The sequence below is a fragment of the Drosophila innubila genome, assembly GCF_004354385.1.
Source record: "Drosophila innubila isolate TH190305 chromosome 3L unlocalized genomic scaffold, UK_Dinn_1.0 0_D_3L, whole genome shotgun sequence".
Taxonomy (NCBI): domain Eukaryota; kingdom Metazoa; phylum Arthropoda; class Insecta; order Diptera; family Drosophilidae; genus Drosophila; species Drosophila innubila.
In genome coordinates, this window is record NW_022995376.1 from 10,788,220 (window position 1) to 10,807,552 (window position 19,333).

The following is a 19,333-nucleotide window of genomic DNA, read 5'->3' on the forward strand; positions in this document are numbered from 1 at the left end:
CCGCACCTGCAGCTGATGTTGATATGTAATTAAAAACCGCATCGTTTGGACCGAAGATGGCTGAAGATGACTTGGATACAAAGGCCGTTTTCACGCCGATAAATGCAGGAGAGGAACGAGTGGACAGCAGATGCTGTTTTGAGGCTTGGTCAATGCAAACAAGTTGCGAGAGAGACGAGCCGGCTAAGAGAGCGAGAGAGAAGACACCAGTCGCCAGTCACCAGCTGCCAGCTGCTGACCGCGGCCGAGAGGCGACTGCGCCGACTGCCGATATCAAAGACGATCGGCTCCAGAGAGGAATCGAGCGCGCAACGTGTTTTAGTTGCGTTCAAACGCTTTAGTCTGTAAGTAACCAAGCCAAAAGCTAACGCAGCGATCAAGTGAACAGACAGAAAACGAATCAACGCCGATCGCAACTCGGAAACGGAGCAACGATCGAGGCTCTGGACAGCACGAAGGTTGAGTGGCAAATGCGAACCACTTTTCGAATCGGACAGCCCGAGACTGTCCGAGCACCTAAATAAAAGTGAGAGTGAGCTGCTCTCACAACAACAATTAAAGTAGCAAAAATAGCAACAACAATACGGAAAGAAAGTAAACGTAACAAAGCAAGACAAGATCGCTCGATTACCTAATCCGGATACCCAGCTGAAGCTAAAGCTGGAGCCGCAGATTAATGGCCTGGCCTGGCTCTCTATTCCACAGCGCCATGAAATTTAGGAGGAGAAAACAGAAGCATTGAAACAAAAGACAAGAAAACATTTCTTACCCAGACTGAGATCGACTTTGATATCGAGATCGAGATCGACCCGCTGTGAACTCATTTTCATAATTTAACTGCAAGATTTGTCGCCTAACATCTGAATACGCATTGATAATTTAGAAAGCGATAGATCGCAGCTCCATTGAAGCCATACCGATCTTGTCCAGCATCTTCAGCTCGATTGCCCCTTTGGCTTTCTCTAACGAGGTGTCAGTCGTGTCTGTATCGTCGTCGCGCCCGCGATCTTCAGCTTGAGCTGCGCTCTTGAAGTGCACTTGTAATATTTATTTTTATTACGGTCAAAATAAACCAATGATTATAATGATACGCCTGACGCTCTTCACCGTGCTCTTATCACTGGCCAGTGTTGATTCCGGCAACAACAACAATAACAACAACAGTCCCCCCCTCACAGTGTCTGTGCGGAATGTGCCACACGGCTTTCATGTGGCACGCAACAACAGCATCTCCAGCAACTCCAAGCGAACAAATGTTCCCGTTGCACCACAACCACAAAGTGTTATTGCGGAGGTGGTGGCAAAAGAGAAGGAGGCACAAACAGCTGGCCGCGACAAAAGAGGTAAGTACGAGCACTTGAAGCTTTCCCTCCATTCCAAGCTCGCAAGTGGCATCTGAAGTGGCTAAATCCATGCCAAGGTCGTCAGACAACAGTTTAGCCGTAATGAGGCTGTGTCAATTGGCCAACAAATATTTAATATTGCACTTAGATAGATTGTTATAAAGTCTTTTCTAATGCCTCATTCGATGGCCGATGAAAGCTGTTGAGGCGTGAAAGAAGATTTTAATCAAATTGACCTTGAAGTGCGATTAGAGAATAGTTGTGGATGGGGCAGAAAGAAGTTAACCTTGGAGAGAAGCTTGTGAGAAACTCAAAATGTATAATGCTTTAAAATCTATCATAATCTAGATAAGAATCGGCTCTTATTAGATGACAGGTAATACTGATAAGTTTAGCTCACCTTGGATAGAAAAGTAATTAAATAAATATCTAGATTTAGTATATATTGCAATCTAGATGAGGATGATTCTAATAAGATGGCAGCTGCATCTCACAGAAATGTTTACCTTGAACTGAAACTTGTGTGGGAATGAATAATAGAACCACATTTTGAATCTATCAAGTACCGTTACCCGTTCTCCTACTAAACTAACTTAAGTCATGCTAATTAATGCAAACTTTAAGCCAAAAACATTTCTTTTTCTCTACAATAAAAAAAATTTAAAACTGGCTCTGGTCTTATATGTTTTGCCGATCAAATGATCAAATTATTAATGGCATTGGCATCTTTATATGAAAGGTCTTATGAAATATTCAATAATAGTGCGCAAATAACAAATGTCACTTTAATAATATTGTATCAGCTATCGGATTGTATCTTATGTTATTCTGAGCTTAAAGTTTTTGTATATTTAATTCAGAATTGTGTTTCTGTTGCATTTGGAATGCTGATGACCTCATGAAAAGCCACAGTAAACTAATTTCAATCAATAAATATGCACAAATAAATATTGATAGCATAAAGAATTATGGAACTCGTATTGAAGACTACACTATTTATAGTATAGAAATATATTACCGCTTCCTTTACCCTGTGACATTTTGCAAACCAAACAAAAGTCAGAAGTCAGCGCGTGCTTAAAACATTCCCATAGTTGGTGATGAGATTAAAGATTAATGTATCGTTCATTGACTTGACTATTAATAGATTTATAAGTAGATACTTAAGTATATTCTTCTGTTTTCTTCTCCTTTCTTTTCTTTTCCTGTAGGGTTCAAGCACCTGCTTTGCAATCATCAATAAATAGCAAATAAATTTGATAATATATTGGTAGTGGCTTGACAAGTTCTTAGGCCGAAAGTTTACATCAGATATGCTAATTTTTGATTAATAATTTATAGGCTCAACAACTCTTTAAGTGGTCAGCAATTAAGCCATAAAATGAGTCTATTCAGCAGAACATAATCCATACCTGAGGCCATTAATTAGCTGTCAGTTTGTACAAATCTTGTTTAACATTGAGAATCAATTGCATACGCATATACTATATATCTATATATATATTTCTATCTTTGAATATCAAATGGCTTCATTGGTACAAAAAAAAACCACAGCACGGCCAACGGGGCGTATGCGCTTCGGTGTTGCGTTACGCATACGCCGCATTGACAGTCGTATAAAAGCGTTTTTAGATAATTGCGAGCGCTTTGATTGCGTAATTGGCAAACATTATCTGGAAAATGAGATGAAAATATCAAACACTTTTTGTTTGTTGCAACTTTTTTATGGAATGGGGCAGGTCTTGTTGTCGTGATCGAGTTTGTTACATTTTTGGCATAGATATTTTTCGCACATGTTTTTTTTTTTTGCAGTTTCCTTTCCATGGCAAAAAGCAGATTACGCAACATCAAAGCAAACTCTTTTGTTGTTGCAGTTGATGTTGGAGTACTTTGTAGATGCTGCTGCTAATTGACCTCTTTTCAGCCAAGCGGCAATTACACGGCCCTCGATTCTTTGTAGTCGACACAGACATAGTTACAGATACAGATACAGATACATTATCTGGTGTAGCTGGCGGTTATTTGCAACAGATGCAAGTCAAAATGATTTACTGTTTGATTTGCTGCTGCTTGTTGTTTTTGTTGCTGTCGTTGCATTTTCAAGGCAGTTCAACATCCTCTGCAAGTCTCCAATGATTTATATGCCAGCCAAACGACAATTAGCCAATGTGCCTTTGCCGTGTATCTGCTAAATACAGATACACATCAATTCAGACAGAACTGGGTTACAAGCTGGCTTTATGTTGCATGGTTGCACGTTGCACGTTGCACGTATATTCGTTGCACGTTTGCTGGCAGCTCGTGAAATTAATAAACTCCAATCAATTGACAAATAATAGTTTTAATAGGTATTTTTCAAGACTGCGTGCAAAAAGGCGATCGGTGATCGCTGATCGGGAATTCGATTATTTTGAGCATTTGGGCCATCACGTTTTGTGGCTCAATTGGTCAACAATGGCATGTAAATTGCCCCAACAACAAGAACAAAAGCAACGACAATTACATTCATAATAAGCGACAAAGTACTCATAATAACTCAAGGATTATTCAGCTTGATTTGTTGGCTCGTTGAGAACAATTTTAAGCCGCGTTAACAATGGGCCTATAATGTGGCTGCTATTATGACCCATTGTTGAAGCAATTCTCTCGATTTGTCGACGAGGCAGACATTGTTCAATCTGTGACCTCAACCAGAGCACAATTACCCGCTGAAGGATGCCCAGCAAATGGATTTGGAATAGATAATTAATCAATCAATGACTTTGCTCAAAACTCAACTCGAGTGCAGCACTTCAAAATTGAAATTGAATCTGAAATTATGCTGAGCATCTGTTTGGGAGCAGGTAAATGGTTATCCGATAGAGTCAATCAACATCTACTAAAAATCAATTACATTTCACATTATGCTTTCCCTTTTTGCTTTCCAAATTTCAGTTTTTTATTAAACTTTGATCAGTTTTGAGTAGTTTTCAAATGTAAATGATTTTTATAGAAGAATATTTCTTTTTATATAATTTTAAAAATTTAAAGACATTTGTTGGTAAAAAATATACATTAAAATGAATGTAAATAGTATTCAACAATTTGTTTTCAGCCCAAATCAATTATGTATCTGTTTCGATTTGCTTGTTAAGCGAAAAGATTTATCACGTACTCAAACAAACACTCCCAATTCCAGCTGACTTTTTTATTTGCACTTATATCCACTCCATCACAGGCTCTACGGGTTATTAAATGATGGTCATGTCGGGTGCGAAATAAAGTTAAAAAAAATACAGAAAGTTTGTATGTTTACTCTTTGCATGGACAATAAATTGCATAATACATTTTATTTCACTTAACCGTTTATACTCCACCCAGAGTTTAATGATGGTAAAAGCATATTTGTAAAGGGGTTGCAAAAATCCAGACAGACATAAACTGAAGCAGCTGTTAATTTAATTCTGTTGGCAGCACGACAATTATTTTTGGGTTGGGTTGATGCGTTGTCTTTTGGGGCTAATGCATCAAGCTGAGGAGCTGTGAAATATGAACGAGCACTCGTAGCATTTATGGCTTTAATGCTGCCTTTAACTGCGCTGTTTACGTCAGCATTTATATCAATTATTTGGCAATTTGAACTCATTAACTGATGGGAAATGGTCACGGGAACTGGAAATCAATGTGGACCTGAAACTACTCGCAATCCGCTTAAAAGCCACTTGACAGTAAATACTCGAAACTCTTATGGCCTTGACATAGTTGAGTAAAATATTAAAAAAAAGCTAAAGAAAGGGACCGCAGATTCAAGAAAAATGGCAAATGATCAAACTGTCATTAAAACAAGAAGCGGGAAGAGTTCAGTAATGGCATAAATGCAAATTCATAAATATACTTTACCCAACTACTACCGCTAATGATCAGCCTGTTAGCAGTTAAAATATAAAGTATACGACCCTGAGGCCACAGCATCTCTGCAACATTTGATGGATTAGTATCGCCGCAGCTTGACGTCATCAGTTGTATTTAATATGGCCTAAATAGCCACTGGTTTTAGGTAGTTTCCTTGAATCAAGAGAACTGGGATTAAGTTTGCTTGTAGCTCCAAGAGTGACCTTTAAACTTGATTCAAGATTGATGTAAGGGCATGTGAGATTCGTCTGTTTGTAGCTACCTTTTCTTGTACTCGTTTTTAATTACTTCATTTACTGCCAGCTGAACGTGGGTCGCTGGAGTTTATGTAATTGCTCCAGCTAAGAGCTGAGGGCATTGCATAATTGTCTCGTCCCACATGCGATTACCGTGATTAATCATTTTGTTACTTCAATTCAATTGCAGCCAGCAGCAGAGGAAGCAGAGGGAGCAGAGACAGCACACCAAGTGGCGACTTCCAGCTGGATCAGAGTGAACTGGCGCGACAGAATCAAATAACGCAACAGATATTTGCCAATTATTTGGAGCGACGTTTGTTTCCCAATCGCAGTGTGAGCCAGAAAATTCCCACAATAGCGGATATACTGCCCAAGCCAAAGCCCTCGGGACGTCCACGTCCACGTGGTTTCTCTGCGAGCAGCGACGGCTTTAAAAAAAGTGGAGGAGGATCAATACGCAATCGTCTGGCGGCTGCATCAGCCAAACGACAGACGAGCAGCTCCAAAAGGCAGCAAGTGCAATACGAAGAAGAGGAGGAAGATCTGAATCTGGCGGAGGATCAGCAGTCCCAAGCCAATGAGAATCCGCAGGATGAATTCGATGATGATGTCCAGGAGTCACTGCAGAGTGTAGAATCAGAGCAACATGATCAGTACTATGGCGATATATTTCATCGTGATCCCAGCGAAAATGAGATCGATAGTGGTAAGCTCAAATCAAAGTCATCAATCAAATAAACAATCGAAATAGATAAAGACATCAAGTGGAGCTCCAGTTAGCTAAGGTCTATTACAAATCCAAAGACACTCAATCAAATTACAACTCTTTTGTTGAGTTGACGGGACGTATGCGTGATATCATCAATATAACAGTTACAGTTAATAACCTTGCGTTGCTGCATGCCACTTCATGCCACACACATTGCTGTCTCTTCATCTTATTTATTTGCATACAACAACTTTGATGCCGTCTCTGTGGCATATTTCGTTTTCACGCCGATTCGCTTCATGGCCCACGAGGCGTATGATGAATGCGAATTGTTTAAGTCATTCGCAAGCGCTCAGTACGAATACATTAAATTTATGCTTTATTTTGTCAGTCTGTTTGAGCAATTAAAGTCATCTTTGCCACTTTGCAATGGCCAGGGTCACAACCTGATAACTGAACTCAATAAATTCAATATTGAAACTGTCATTTATGGCTGGCCATATTTGAGTTAAGATCAAAACTCGTTCCTTAAATTTGAATTGAATTCACACCTTCTGCTAACAGAGCGGAAATCTGTCGATTGTTTGTATCGATCGCTAGGCGAACTCGTTTAAATGCAGCTCATTGTCTTGAATTCGAATTGAAATTTCATTTATAAGCAAATTAAATTTTTGCAATGCTTAAATTTAATTTGACATTCGCTTGAAATAACATGAAAGGAATTAATCTCTGCGATCTATTGTCTCATTGAACAGAATGACATTTAACTAAGAAAGTCAATCAACTTCATTAGCATTTGCCAGTTAATCAGGGAGAGCGAAGAACTGCAGAGAATTCAATAGATAAATATTATATAAAAGTTCTTTGGAAATTATAAATACTCTCGACAGCCTGACAACAAACACGTCAGACCAACAAATTATTTGCCAAAATTTGCATAGCAAAATTATTCATGAGCACTTTTATATGAACCATTAGCTGTCCATCTTTCGACAAAAAATCAATCAATTGATTAATTTTAAACGTCGCATGTTGAAACTCGTTTTTCGGCATTTTTCTGAAATATTTTTAAGCCAGCAAGCAACTAAAATCACTCTAGGCAATTCATTTTACATTATGACCTTTTAATGAGTTCGTAAGAATTTAAATTGATTCTCAAATGTTGGCTATCAATTGTGTGTCTGACAACTTCCGACTTCTGTGGGGGGCTCACCTAGAATGGGGAACTAAAACAAGCCACGAGTCGACATTTATTACAAACCCTGATTTGCAAATAGCCAAGTAGCAATGAACTCAGCTATTTTGTTAATAGAAGATACGCTGATCTACTTTCAATGGCAAATGCTAATCGAACTATAGACTAACTAAAAACAGAGTGCGAATATATAAACAGAGTTGGACATGTGCTAACTTGTTTCGGCTTGTTGATTTCTCGTTTATTTTACGTCCTAAAAGCAAGCAGAAGAACCAGATAAACCGATGCCAATTACACGAATGCCAATAACAATTTTCGAACCATGCTAAATCGGCACAACTGCCAAATACCCTGGCCATATTTCCATCACGTTATATAGGTGAGAAATAAACTAATTACGCCACAGATTAAGATAACAACTGCAAGTATTTCCATGAGTGGTGACCACTTTCTCACTTCATTCATGGTTTCGATTTCAATCTCCGCATATGACGTTTGTGCCGTCTCTGCATCCATTTGATTGTAATCTTATCTCTGATTTTTGCCTTTGCCTCTGACATTTGTTGACCAATTTTGGAGCTAATTTTTTGGGTTAACTTAATAATTTTAAATAGTTGAAGATGAATAATTGACAGTAAAAACAAGTAAATATTACATGTTGATTCTTGTTGGGTAACTCTTTAAGCAATAATATTAAGAGACTTTATATTAACTGATTTTGCAAGTTTCTGTTTGAAAATTTATATTATTACGTATACGCAATGTACAGTCAGCGCATTCTTGAATAACTTGCTGAATATTTCTGTGTTTAGCCTCAAATTTCGATTATTCACTAAAATATATTTTTCTTTTAAATCTTTGTATCGTCTTTGGGAAACATGTTTGCGGGCATATTACGTATACGCAATGTGCTGCAATTGGTTTTTTTTACTGCTGACAAAGCCGATACAATATGAGTACTTATTAAATTTGTCAAGGTCAGTCAAGAAAACGCGGCTAGCAACAAAGTTATAGATATTCAAAAGAAATCGAAAGCATCAGCCACAAATGGTATTGATTTGAATTGAGTTGACGCTGAGGTTGACGTTGACGTTGACTCAGTTTCAAATTTGAGATCTAGTGAAATTGCAAAATCTTAGAACGCTCGTGTCTCGTCGTCAGTGAATTTGCAATGCGATAACCGCATAACCAGAATTTTGAAATGTTGACAGAGTTGCTTTGATTTTTATTTATATAAGATTTGGTAGGCGCCGACGAATGTTAAGCGGGTGTTGAGGGGGAGTGTTTATTTCACGCTCGAGCTCAGCTTGGTGGGCATGTCCAAATCAACGCTCCACTGATGTTACCTTGGTCAGCCGAGGCAGCTGCCTCAAGTTATGTCTGCGGCTTCAACGTCAAGTGTTTGACAAGCTGCAAGCACCCAAAGCCGCTGTTGCCCCCCTCTCCCCGTACACCCCCGTGCCCCACAGTTTGCACCACAACAAGTGCGCCGTTGACTGTCCGTACAGCATCTCATCCGATGAATATCTTTCAGAGCGTTGCGTGAAACGAAAAAAAAGAAGCCTCGCCAAACGAGTTCGAAGCGACTGCAACTCTCTGTCGAACCAGTTCAACTGGCTCTCTCTTGCTCTCGCTCTCAATTGTGGTCTCTCGTTGTCTCTCGCTGGAGATTCTGCGTTAGTCGGCGCCAACGAGGTCCAAAATTGTTAGTTCTTCGACAACCGACGGTCAGTTTGGGCGCGCATGCGCACGAGGTCTTCGTTTTGGTCAATAATTTAAAAATATTCAACATCATTATATTTTTTGGCAACTTTCGATTCCGTTTCACGATCTTACAATCTCGATAACGAATATAACAACGGCAAACGGCGCCGAATATAATACAAAGCGGAACGCGCTTAAAAATTCATATGTAAATCTGTGCATCTGCAGCATTCCATAAATTTTGTTCAAAAATGCGTTGAATGAAAAAAGCCAAGCGAAATTTTTTGTTTTGCTATCTTTACGGAAGTGCTAATTTGCATAACTGGATAAATAAATTTGGAGAAAAAAAATATAGTAATAATATTCATACAAAAATAAATTCAACATAAACATAACATAATAAACGTATTCAAAAGCAGCTCGAAAAATAACAGCACAAACATGCAAAAATATATCATTTTGTCTGTGATAATCTCTGTGCAGCTGCTCTGCACAGTGGACAGGACATTGGCAACGCCGAGCAAAGCAACAACAGGTCCTGTCGCTGGTATGTTGAACAAAATACGAGTACTTCCCTCATCAACCATTGCATAACCATCTCACAGTGCTGCACATCCTGCCGGCAACCGAAACGAACCGTGAACACAATTCCAATTCCAAAAATTCACTTTCACTTTTCAATTTTGGCATTTTTGTTGGAGTTAGCGTTTCATTAAGGAGATGTGCATACGTATTTGAAACAGCTACCGTGTTTACGTATTTCATTGATTAATGTCTGTCGCTCCAATTTATTTATATATTTCATGACTGTATATTTTTTTTGGGCTTTTGGTTTTGTGACTCGCTTTGGGCAATCAAACAAATTAGTCGAGTGTCTAATGTTGTTGTTGTTGATACACCTGTCTGCTGTTTTTGTTATTGTTGTTTTTTGTCTGTGGCAGCTGTTGAAATATCTGTAATAAAACGAAATTGATTGTGACAAAAAAATGCAGGCCAAACAAAATGAGCAAAAGAGAGCGATAAACTTTCGACAATAAATCACTAAAAAGGAACCCATTAATTTGCTTTAAAATGCGAATCAAATTAAAAGGTAACTGAAGGCCAGGGTCAGATGCTCCATATTGATAATAAAAAAATGCAGATAGTCAGGGCAAAAACTGGGCCAAAAATCAGTTAAAAGCAACAGCTGTCAAAAGTATTGCAGGCCAGCCGGGCGTATACGTGATATTGTAAGAATTTTATTTAAATCAATATGACTTTAATCATTGAAGCGGAAAGTGTGGCATTCGAAATTTAACTTCTTTAATCTTATACCTTACATACCTTATATAAAAAAAAACTCGTTAAAAAAACTGGTTAATGTGACAAATAAATAAATTCAAGACATTCTTTTGTTCGTTTGGTTAATATTAAAAAAAAAACCCAGCTGCTGCTTTAATAAACAGGAAGTTTGATAAGGTTTAATGGAAGTGTTTCTTTTTTTGTTTGTTAATTTGTCTGCTGTCTGCTGTCTGTTGTCGCTGCCAATTTGTTCCAACGGATTTCTGTTAAAAGTAAATTAAATCTGACATCTCTACAGGCCTCGCGTCAGTTACGTCAAACTGTCCTCACCTTTGGCTGAGATTTCTTTCCACTTCTCAACGGGTTGCCGAAGGTCGCCACTTGTAAACACAACACTGTACAGCCTTGTTTAATACAATTTTAATTGCAATCAGTTATAGGAAATAAGGAGGGGCGGGGGTTAACGACGAGTATTGGCAATGACTTTGATCCGCCTACAGGCCTTTAATCCAAACTGGTTTTTGGCCCAAAATCTAAATTAATTCCATGCGAAATTCAATCTATAAATATTATACCACAAATGTTTACTTAATTTGTTGATGATTTATTAAAGCCCAGTTATTTTTTGCATGGCAAACCATTTGATTTACGGCCAACAATGAAAAATTGCATGCAAATTGAATAAAGTTTTTGCTAAAACTTAATCAATTTGACACCTTTAATTTGTAGTTGCCCCCTCCTTCTTCTCAGGCGGTGTTCGATTGAGGTCTAATCAATGGATTCCCTCGATGAGGTAATTAACAATGCGCGTTTAATTGGATGATGCAACAGAATGGGAAATTTGAGACCGAGATCAAAAGAAAGTGAATTTTGTGAGCAGTTTTTTGAGCCAGTTTTACTTTATATTGTTCAGGATTTACTCATCTTTTACAAATGTTCAGTAACAATAATAAATAAAAATTATGCAAAAATAGTTAATGAACCTAATTGTCAATTTGCTTTCTTTACATTAGTTCACATTTCAAAGCAAGTGCGTACATCATTAAAAGAATCATAAACTTCTTCTATCATCGTTTTGATGTGTTTAGCAGAATGTCTTCCACTTCTTATGTTAACAGAAATTTTGATAGCGTGAGTCTTATGTCTAAGTCTTATGTCTAAGCAAGCTGTCATTAAAAAAATTGCAACATTTCGCACAACGACTTTTTTATATTTTTAATGTTTCTATTAAAATTAAATTACATTTTTATGTCGCTTCCCATTATTCTTTGTAAATTCATGTAAATACGCCTGCACTTTCGAAGTGGCCAAAAGCGAGAAACAACCACAACAATCGTAATAACAACAACAACAAGCATAGCAACAATAACCGCACCATTCAACACCATTATAATTATAATTATCATTAATGCCGCCTTCTGCTTATGGCCTTGGCTCGTAATGGCAACCATTTGGGATGATTAATTAACAAAATTCGCGAAAATGAAATTTTTGCTCAGCTGCCAGTTTTGGGTGTCGTTTTATTGTCTTTTGTTTTGTTTCGTGTTGTGTCTGTTATGTCTGTTACCAAAAGACAAAAGAAACGCCGTTAGCTTGGCCAACATGTTGTTGGCATGTTTGACAGAATGTTACCATATTCATACATAAATCTAAAAACACACAAATATTTCCCATATTGCCGTAATGACCTTCACACACTAAGAACTGAATATGAACTCAGTCAACGCACATACTGAAAAAGACAATGGTAAATTTGACCTTGATTCAGTTTCGTTTCATTTATAGATCCCCATACCAAGCAAATCAAAGCCATTGTCAAACATTCTGGCTAAGACGTCATTGTCGGTTTATCAGGTCGAACTTGTTTCCTACGAACCTGTACGGGAACCAGTTCCGTTGCTTTAAAATCTTTTTAAAACTGCTTTGGTTTTTTTGGGTGCAATCATAATTTAGATGGTACAACTCAAATTCACTTTCTTAGCAATTAGTTAAAAGACTCTTTTCTAATTTAAACCTCATTAATTTATATGACAATCAAATTTATGCTGGAACATCTATCGGTTCAGAATTTGTTTTGCATTAATAAAACCTTATTGATTATAACTCACATAACTGTATAATTATCTCTGTAGTTATTTATTGTCCCTTGTTCAGCGCTTAATCATAACATGCGAATTTTAAGATCATGTTAATAACTGTTATTTTGAAATGCAAATTTTTAACGACCTTGATATTTCGATGGCATTGTCGCGGCTTAATATTTTTCCACAGAATTTTGTATTCTCTTTGGTTATTTTTATATCCTTTATTTTACTCATATGCTTGTTTCCTTATGCTTCCTTGATATTTATTTATAGACTGCCCGAACTGCGTGGACGAGTCACAGTATATGCCGAATAAATGGACGATGCCGCTGCTGAAGCTGGGCGAGAAGCGTTATTATCTCGGCATCTTCTTCAAGGTAAGCTGCATTCCGTACCATTAACATTTAACTGCAACCGTCCAACGGTTCAATGGTCCCCAGTCCGGTTCGACCGTCTCAGAAACTCATTGCACATATTGCATATGGTATTTTTACAACAACATTGAAGTCGATTTCAACAGACAAACAAACAACAGACAATGCAATATCATGCGGAGTTTAATGGTAATCACATTTTAGCCAATAATTTCTTACATAGGATACTAAAAATTTAACCACGAAATGTGTAACGCATAAAAGGCTGCAATGTAAACCAAATAAAGTATAAGTTTTCTTGTTATATAAGTTTGATCAGTAGCAAGTGGAGTTTGTGCTTTGCAAGGGTATCATAATTTGTATTATTAAGTAAAATTATTGAATAATATTTCAGTTGCTGTGCAGTTGTAAACTGCCACACCTCGGATCAGGCAACCTTCTCCATATCATTGACTAACTGATATCGTTAGCCTTATGATACCAATGCCATTGAATCATAAAAAACCTCAGCGATTGATCGACCATGGTGGTTCAAGCCGTGCTTGGACACGCATCAGCAATTTGGTAGTTGAGATGACGTCTTTTAATTAATGCAACCATTCATATTAAAAACGTATTAGTCAAAACTATAAAGGTCTAAAACGGCGTACGCGCCATTCAAAACGCACCCGAAACGCGTGCAACGATGACGCGACTTCGGACGCGACTTGAGCGCGACTTTGACGCGACTTTGACGCGTTTTTGGCCAATGGCCGAAACGACCGACAAGTGAGACAAGTATGCAAATCTATCACAACGGCGCTGTATTCACATAAAACTATGAATCTTCTTCTTCTTGTATGCTATATAAAGCGTTCTCCTTGAACTTTAAAGCTACGCTATAAATATATAAAATTTAACGGCAGCCACTGAAATCGTCATTGTAAATTGAAATAATTAAACTGATCTTTAATATTCATATGTAAAATAACGTATAGGTAAAATAATGTGAAACGACAGTTATGAGTCAAGTGATTGAGATACATGAAAGAGGAAGAACCGAGGAAGTTATTTTACGCGGAGTGGGTAATACGTAAAGGTCAAACTGTCCAGATAAAGATCGATTATTCGTTTATTCACACTCTTGAGATTTGGTTCTCATGATAGGAACTCTAAGGAATTCGAGCCGAACATTTGGCAGTTCAATGAGACCATAAATTTAAGCAGCAGGTTTTTAAACCAAAAACCGCCAAATTGAATTAAATAGAACTAATTATTTTAATTGTTTAATGATCTATTAAGTGTTTAAGTATGGAAAAAGCTTAAGTGGATAGACGATGAGGTAATCAATGCAAATTTTTTAATTTTTTAGCAAAAACTTTAGGAAAGTTTGATATTTATAAAAGTCGAAGTTAAAGGAAATGGATAGGTATTAATAAGAATCTATTTAAAAGGCCGAACTAGTTTTTTATTTAAAATTTCTTTGGAAACTATTGTTACGAAACAAAAAAAAGTTATAATGCTTAAAAAATCGATAAGAATTCGAATAATTCTATAGAATAAGGCAATTAATATCTGATAATGTATTTTATATACCATATTAATATCGAACCAGTTTTATATGCAAATAACATGCATTTCTTAATTTAGAAATATTAAGAATTATTAGTTTCGAGCTGATTTTTTATAATTTTTTCTTAAATATCATATAATGAAATGATTATAAATTTAATTTTTATGATGTTCATTAAATCAATTTAAGTTGAAATGCAATGGATATCGATAAAAATAAGAAGAGAATGAGGTAATCTTAAACCTTTGGATAATTAATTTAAATGCTTAACAAGTTTTGATGCAAATTTGCTGAGCTCAGTGAAATGAAATTTCTATCGATCAAAATGTTTGAGTAATTATGACAAAATGAAAAGTTACAAACTTTTATGATTAAATGTATTAATTGTATTTAATCAGCGCGGGTTCTTCAACCCCAACAACAACAACAACAAAAAGCAGCAAAAAAGTAATTAATTTTTGAGCACACACATTGTTTATGAGGAAGTTGGAGAAGGGGGCGATATTGTTAGTACTCGTTAAACAATTGTATTGTGAATACACCGACAGTTTGATTGTGCACTCAATTCATTATTAGCACATTAATTAATTGCAGGTTCCACGACTGATAAGCAATCGTGTTACCAAAAAACTCTCCCGTTCACTCACTCTCTCTCGCTCTCTTTTATAGTGTCGAACGTTGACATTTAAAATTCATGATTATATTTCAGAGAACCTGGATTTTTAGAAATACTTAAATTTATGCATTTTGGTTGTTGTGATTAAACTTTTAACGGACTTCATTAGAAATGTTCCAATTATTTATTGGAATAAGCAATTAAGAATCGCACTGTAAACAACTCATGAATAATTAATATTTATTTAAATGTTTCTGTTTCGCGCATTACGCAATGCGAATCGTTCGTTGGCCATAAACATTTCGTCGTGTGTAAATATGCAAATTTCACAAAAAATAAACTAAAATGAAAATGGCAAAAATTAATTTACCAGCAACACGCTAAGAGCTGACTGCAGCAGGCAACTGGCCAAGTCAACAGCTGGACTTGCGCTCGGTTTGATGTTATTTTTTCTTTTTAAATACGACACTAATTGCAGTTGATTATAGACTGAAGCTGAGGCGGGGGAAGGAACAGCTTGTAGGCAGTTGTCGATTGAGCAACTCACTCGAAATAGTCAAATGTGTTAATGATATTAACAGAATTGTCAAACATTTTGTTGCCACTTAATTGAGTTGCTGTAAATTCAATTTGTTGACATTTGTAGAACAAACAGCTTTAGTTTGCTATTTACCTTAATTAGTATATGCAAAGATTTTCTTATCTTAATCACCTTTGGGCTTATACTACTTTTTCTCTTTCACTGTATTTCTCTACTTTTTACTTTGAATTAATAGCTAATTCATTAACTCTTTAAATATGCTGACAAAGTACCTTAGAAGAGTTATTATATAGACGTTTGTATAACCTACAATCCGCTTCATATTAAATTTTTACAATCTAATCATTCAAATTACATTTTAAGCATTATATCTTGTGTTCTATTCTTTATCATTTAAAAATATTAAATAAAGTTTTTCAAATTTATTTTAATAATTATTTTAAGACTTACAAAGAACTTGAAACTTACTTACAGGGTATCCTATTAGATTCTTGCTATTTTTATCTACTAAATTTGCGCATATCTTTTACAATTTGTAGACTGAGAGCACTCCAAATTGACTTGGAGGGTATTTACCAGTCAAATATTATTTATTTAATAGTTTTCTTCATCATTTTGTTGCATTTTTTGTAGTTTATTCAGTTTAAACTCTCTTGCACTCTCACTTTTGCTTTGCCCGGCATTCGTTATGTAATATCTAAAAATCAAACTGAACCGACAATCATCCAGGCTCAATCCTTTCATCAACTGCTGCCCACATTTGAATCTTGTCACGAACTCAAACACACACATACGAGTCGATTCGATTCGAGTCGAGTACTCAACAATTCACATTCAATTGCATGAGTCTGATCCAGATCGTAAACGGGCATTTGCAGTTGCCACATTGAGGCGTGTCCGCCGCTGGCTTGCTCTGATTACCCCTCATCATTCTCCTCCTCGTCGATGGCCTTTCACCTGACTACAAATCTCCGCTTCAAACTGACGAACGTCAATAAAAGTCGACAGCATTTTATGTTTCGCTTTGAATTATTTAACAAACGACCTCGCAGAGCTTGGCAGGGAATTACAGGGAATGCGTGCGGGAAGAGGAAAGAGGGGGCGTGGCTTGCGCCAACGCATTTTAAATCCGTGTTGTGAGTTTGACTGTCAATTACGAGTTGCTGTTGATGTGTGGCCAACACATCAAAGCCTCTGGTTTAGTTGGCAACACTTTCGCAATATCCCGTCTGTGTGTTTGGCCATCAATCTATCAATAGATGAGTATCAATAAATGCAATTTGATATTCAATTAACACTAATGGGTTCTGCGCTTGCCACTTAATTAGCCAACCCTTTACATCTCCGACTGCCGCCTGTTGATTTTCATTTTGGCTGTGGCAACAAAATATTTTAGGTAGCTTTTTAGTTGCCACAAATTTTGCCAGTTCATGTGAGTGCTTTCTACATATACACGTATGTTATTCGGCCAGGTGATGTGCACCTAAATCAATTACGTAACTAGCTACCACCCTCTTCGCCCCTCGCCCCTCTCCTCTCTCCTCTCTCATCCTGTGGCTGCCACATTCTAGTCATGGTTTTGCTCTGCGGTCGACTACGTCATTAACTTGGCTTTAATTGTATTAGCCGTAATTGTGCGCGTATAAAGCGCAAATTGACGCAGCATCCAGACTCTTCGCCATTTCGATGACGTGGTGAAAGTGTTTAATGTGAGTTTTCTCCTGTTTTTGTTGTTGTTCCTGCGATTGTTGTTGTTGTTATTAGGGAACGCGCTCATTGAAAGTGTTTATTGGGCTGTAAAAGAACGCTCCAGTGAAGCCAAGAAGTCAATTAGTTCGTCATGTGAGAATAAAGAAAGAACTTTCATTCCCATCTGCTCTCAGCTTGTGCTGAGGGGAAATAAGGAGCAGCCTTAATGGCATGCGACATCGGCTTTGTTTTGTTTACCTGTTGTACACTTTATGCCAGCTTAGGGATCTTCCAAACAAAAAAAAAACATTCTCAGAGTTTTATACTCTATAAAAGCGAAATAATAGGAGCTTTCACTTAAGGGAGAAAAATATGACTTATGATGAGTAGCTTGATTACTTATTTATCTATTTTTAAAACTGTAGAGCTAAAAAAAAGTAGCATATATATTTAATTTAAATTAAATATAATACTTTATATATAATAATTTTATCTTAAAATCCAATTTGAAGTAATTGAATTTTCCTTTCATTCTCTGATTAAAATTGGTCAAGTAAGATATTTTAGTATTATTTTTAATCTACACTCAAATTGAAATATCAGTATTATATGGAAAATGTTTAATGTTTATTATTTAATTATGTAAAGTAGTTAATTTGTCTCTCTTTTGTTAAAAATAAGTGGATCTAAAATATTTAAATATTATCGTTAATCTGCACTTAAATTGAAATTAAAGAAATGTTTTTATACTATTCGTTCTATTCTATTTTAAAGTGTATTTTAAGTGCTTCTCATTGAAGTTATGTTTTTATTTTGACATAGAACTTGCCACTAACTTTATTCATCTTCTCCTTTTTACCATTTTCTTTGACTTGCAGGCAAATTGGTTCAAAGCCACGCAATACTGTCGCTACCATGGCATGCACTTGGCTAGCATTTCATCACAGGAAGAGAACGATAGACTGGAGAAACACATACGCGACTTTGGTAAGTGACTGTTGAAATGGTCAATGGAATGCCCCAACCAAAGGAGAAAGGGCAAGGGAATGGGAGTGGGAATGGGACAGAGACTGGTTGCGGGTCTTTGACTTTCTAGCGTGCATAATACACGGAAGTTGGTAACCCAAAACTCATGGCCGATGACAAAAGGGAAGCACGAGAGGCAGGGAAGGGGTTACCATTGGCCAATGGCCATTGTGAGCTGCAACTGCGACTCGGATTGCGGTCATGCATTCAATTCCGATGCACTTTCCATGGCAACAACACAGATCATTGAAAAGTGAATGTGCGAGGGCGATTTAAGTAGTAGTTAAATGGACAATCAGTTGACGCCTTAATCCATTGAAATGTGGGCACAATTTATAACCGAAGCTGTCTCTCTCTCTCTCTCTCTCTCTCTGTTTCTTTTCACAGGTTTAGGTCACGAGCATTTCTGGATATCCGGCACAGATCTGGCCGATGAGGGCAATTACTTTTGGATGGCCACTGGACGACCGATAACATTCACCAACTGGAATGCCGGCGAGCCCAACAATTTCCGCTATGAGAACGGCGAGGAAGAGAACTGTCTCGAGCTGTGGAATCGCGATGGCAAAGGACTCAAATGGAATGATTCACCCTGCAGTTTTGAGACCTACTTCGTCTGCGAGGTGCAGCCCGTCTGAAGCAGCTTCTTATGATATACTCGTACGACTATGCAGCTAAATCAGACATATATCTATTTATATATGTATGTGTATACTTAGTTATTAAGCATACGACCTGCGGCACAGAAAGCAAAGAGCATAAAGTAGATGAGCATAAATTTACAAGTAGTTATTATAAGCATATAGTTTACTAGTTGATAGGATTGACAATTTGCTGTGCTGTGCTGTGTTGTGTTCGTATGTGCTAATTTAACATTTCATGCGAATCCAAAATTTCAAAAGAACATCAATCAAAATTATCTTTATAATCGTTATATGTATCATTTAACAAATTGGTTAAGTCTTTTGATGATGCTTAGCTAGTAAAGTAATTAATTTATATGCTCGTGTAAATCGTACTTAGACACTTGTATCTTCTCATGTAAAAAATAAAAAAAAATAAAATATACACACGAAAAAATTTAAATAA

At 36.8% G+C, this 19,333-nt stretch overlaps 1 protein-coding gene across 2 annotated transcripts; it reads left to right on the top strand.

The window, feature by feature from the left end:
• The first annotated feature begins 304 nt into the window (after positions 1–304).
• LOC117786819 (C-type lectin 37Db) lies at positions 305–19,333 on the top strand. 2 transcript variants are annotated; one of them, XM_034625223.1, is made up of 5 exons: positions 305–1,343; positions 5,661–6,179; positions 12,720–12,823; positions 18,097–18,205; positions 18,632–19,333. In XM_034625223.1, the coding sequence occupies exons 1-5, from the start codon at positions 1,076–1,078 to the stop codon at positions 18,880–18,882; spliced, it is 1,251 nt and encodes a 416-aa protein (XP_034481114.1). In that variant the 5' UTR covers positions 305–1,075; the 3' UTR covers positions 18,883–19,333. The 2 variants fall into 2 exon arrangements, with proteins under 2 accessions (XP_034481114.1, XP_034481116.1); XM_034625225.1 differs by lacking the exons at positions 305–1,343; positions 5,661–6,179 and adding an exon at positions 9,134–9,628.

What these genes read in the sequence shown, in the direction of transcription:
- LOC117786819 (XM_034625223.1), top strand. Translation starts at nt 1,076, where the DNA reads ATGATTATAATGATACGCCTGACGCTCTTCACCGTGCTCTTATCACTG. An exon ending in AGCTGGCCGCGACAAAAGAG is followed by an intron (nt 1,344 to 5,660) that starts GTAAGTACGAGC and finishes ATTCAATTGCAG; the next exon opens with CCAGCAGCAGAGGAAGCAGA. An exon ending in ATCTCGGCATCTTCTTCAAG is followed by an intron (nt 12,824 to 18,096) that starts GTAAGCTGCATT and finishes TTTGACTTGCAG; the next exon opens with GCAAATTGGTTCAAAGCCAC.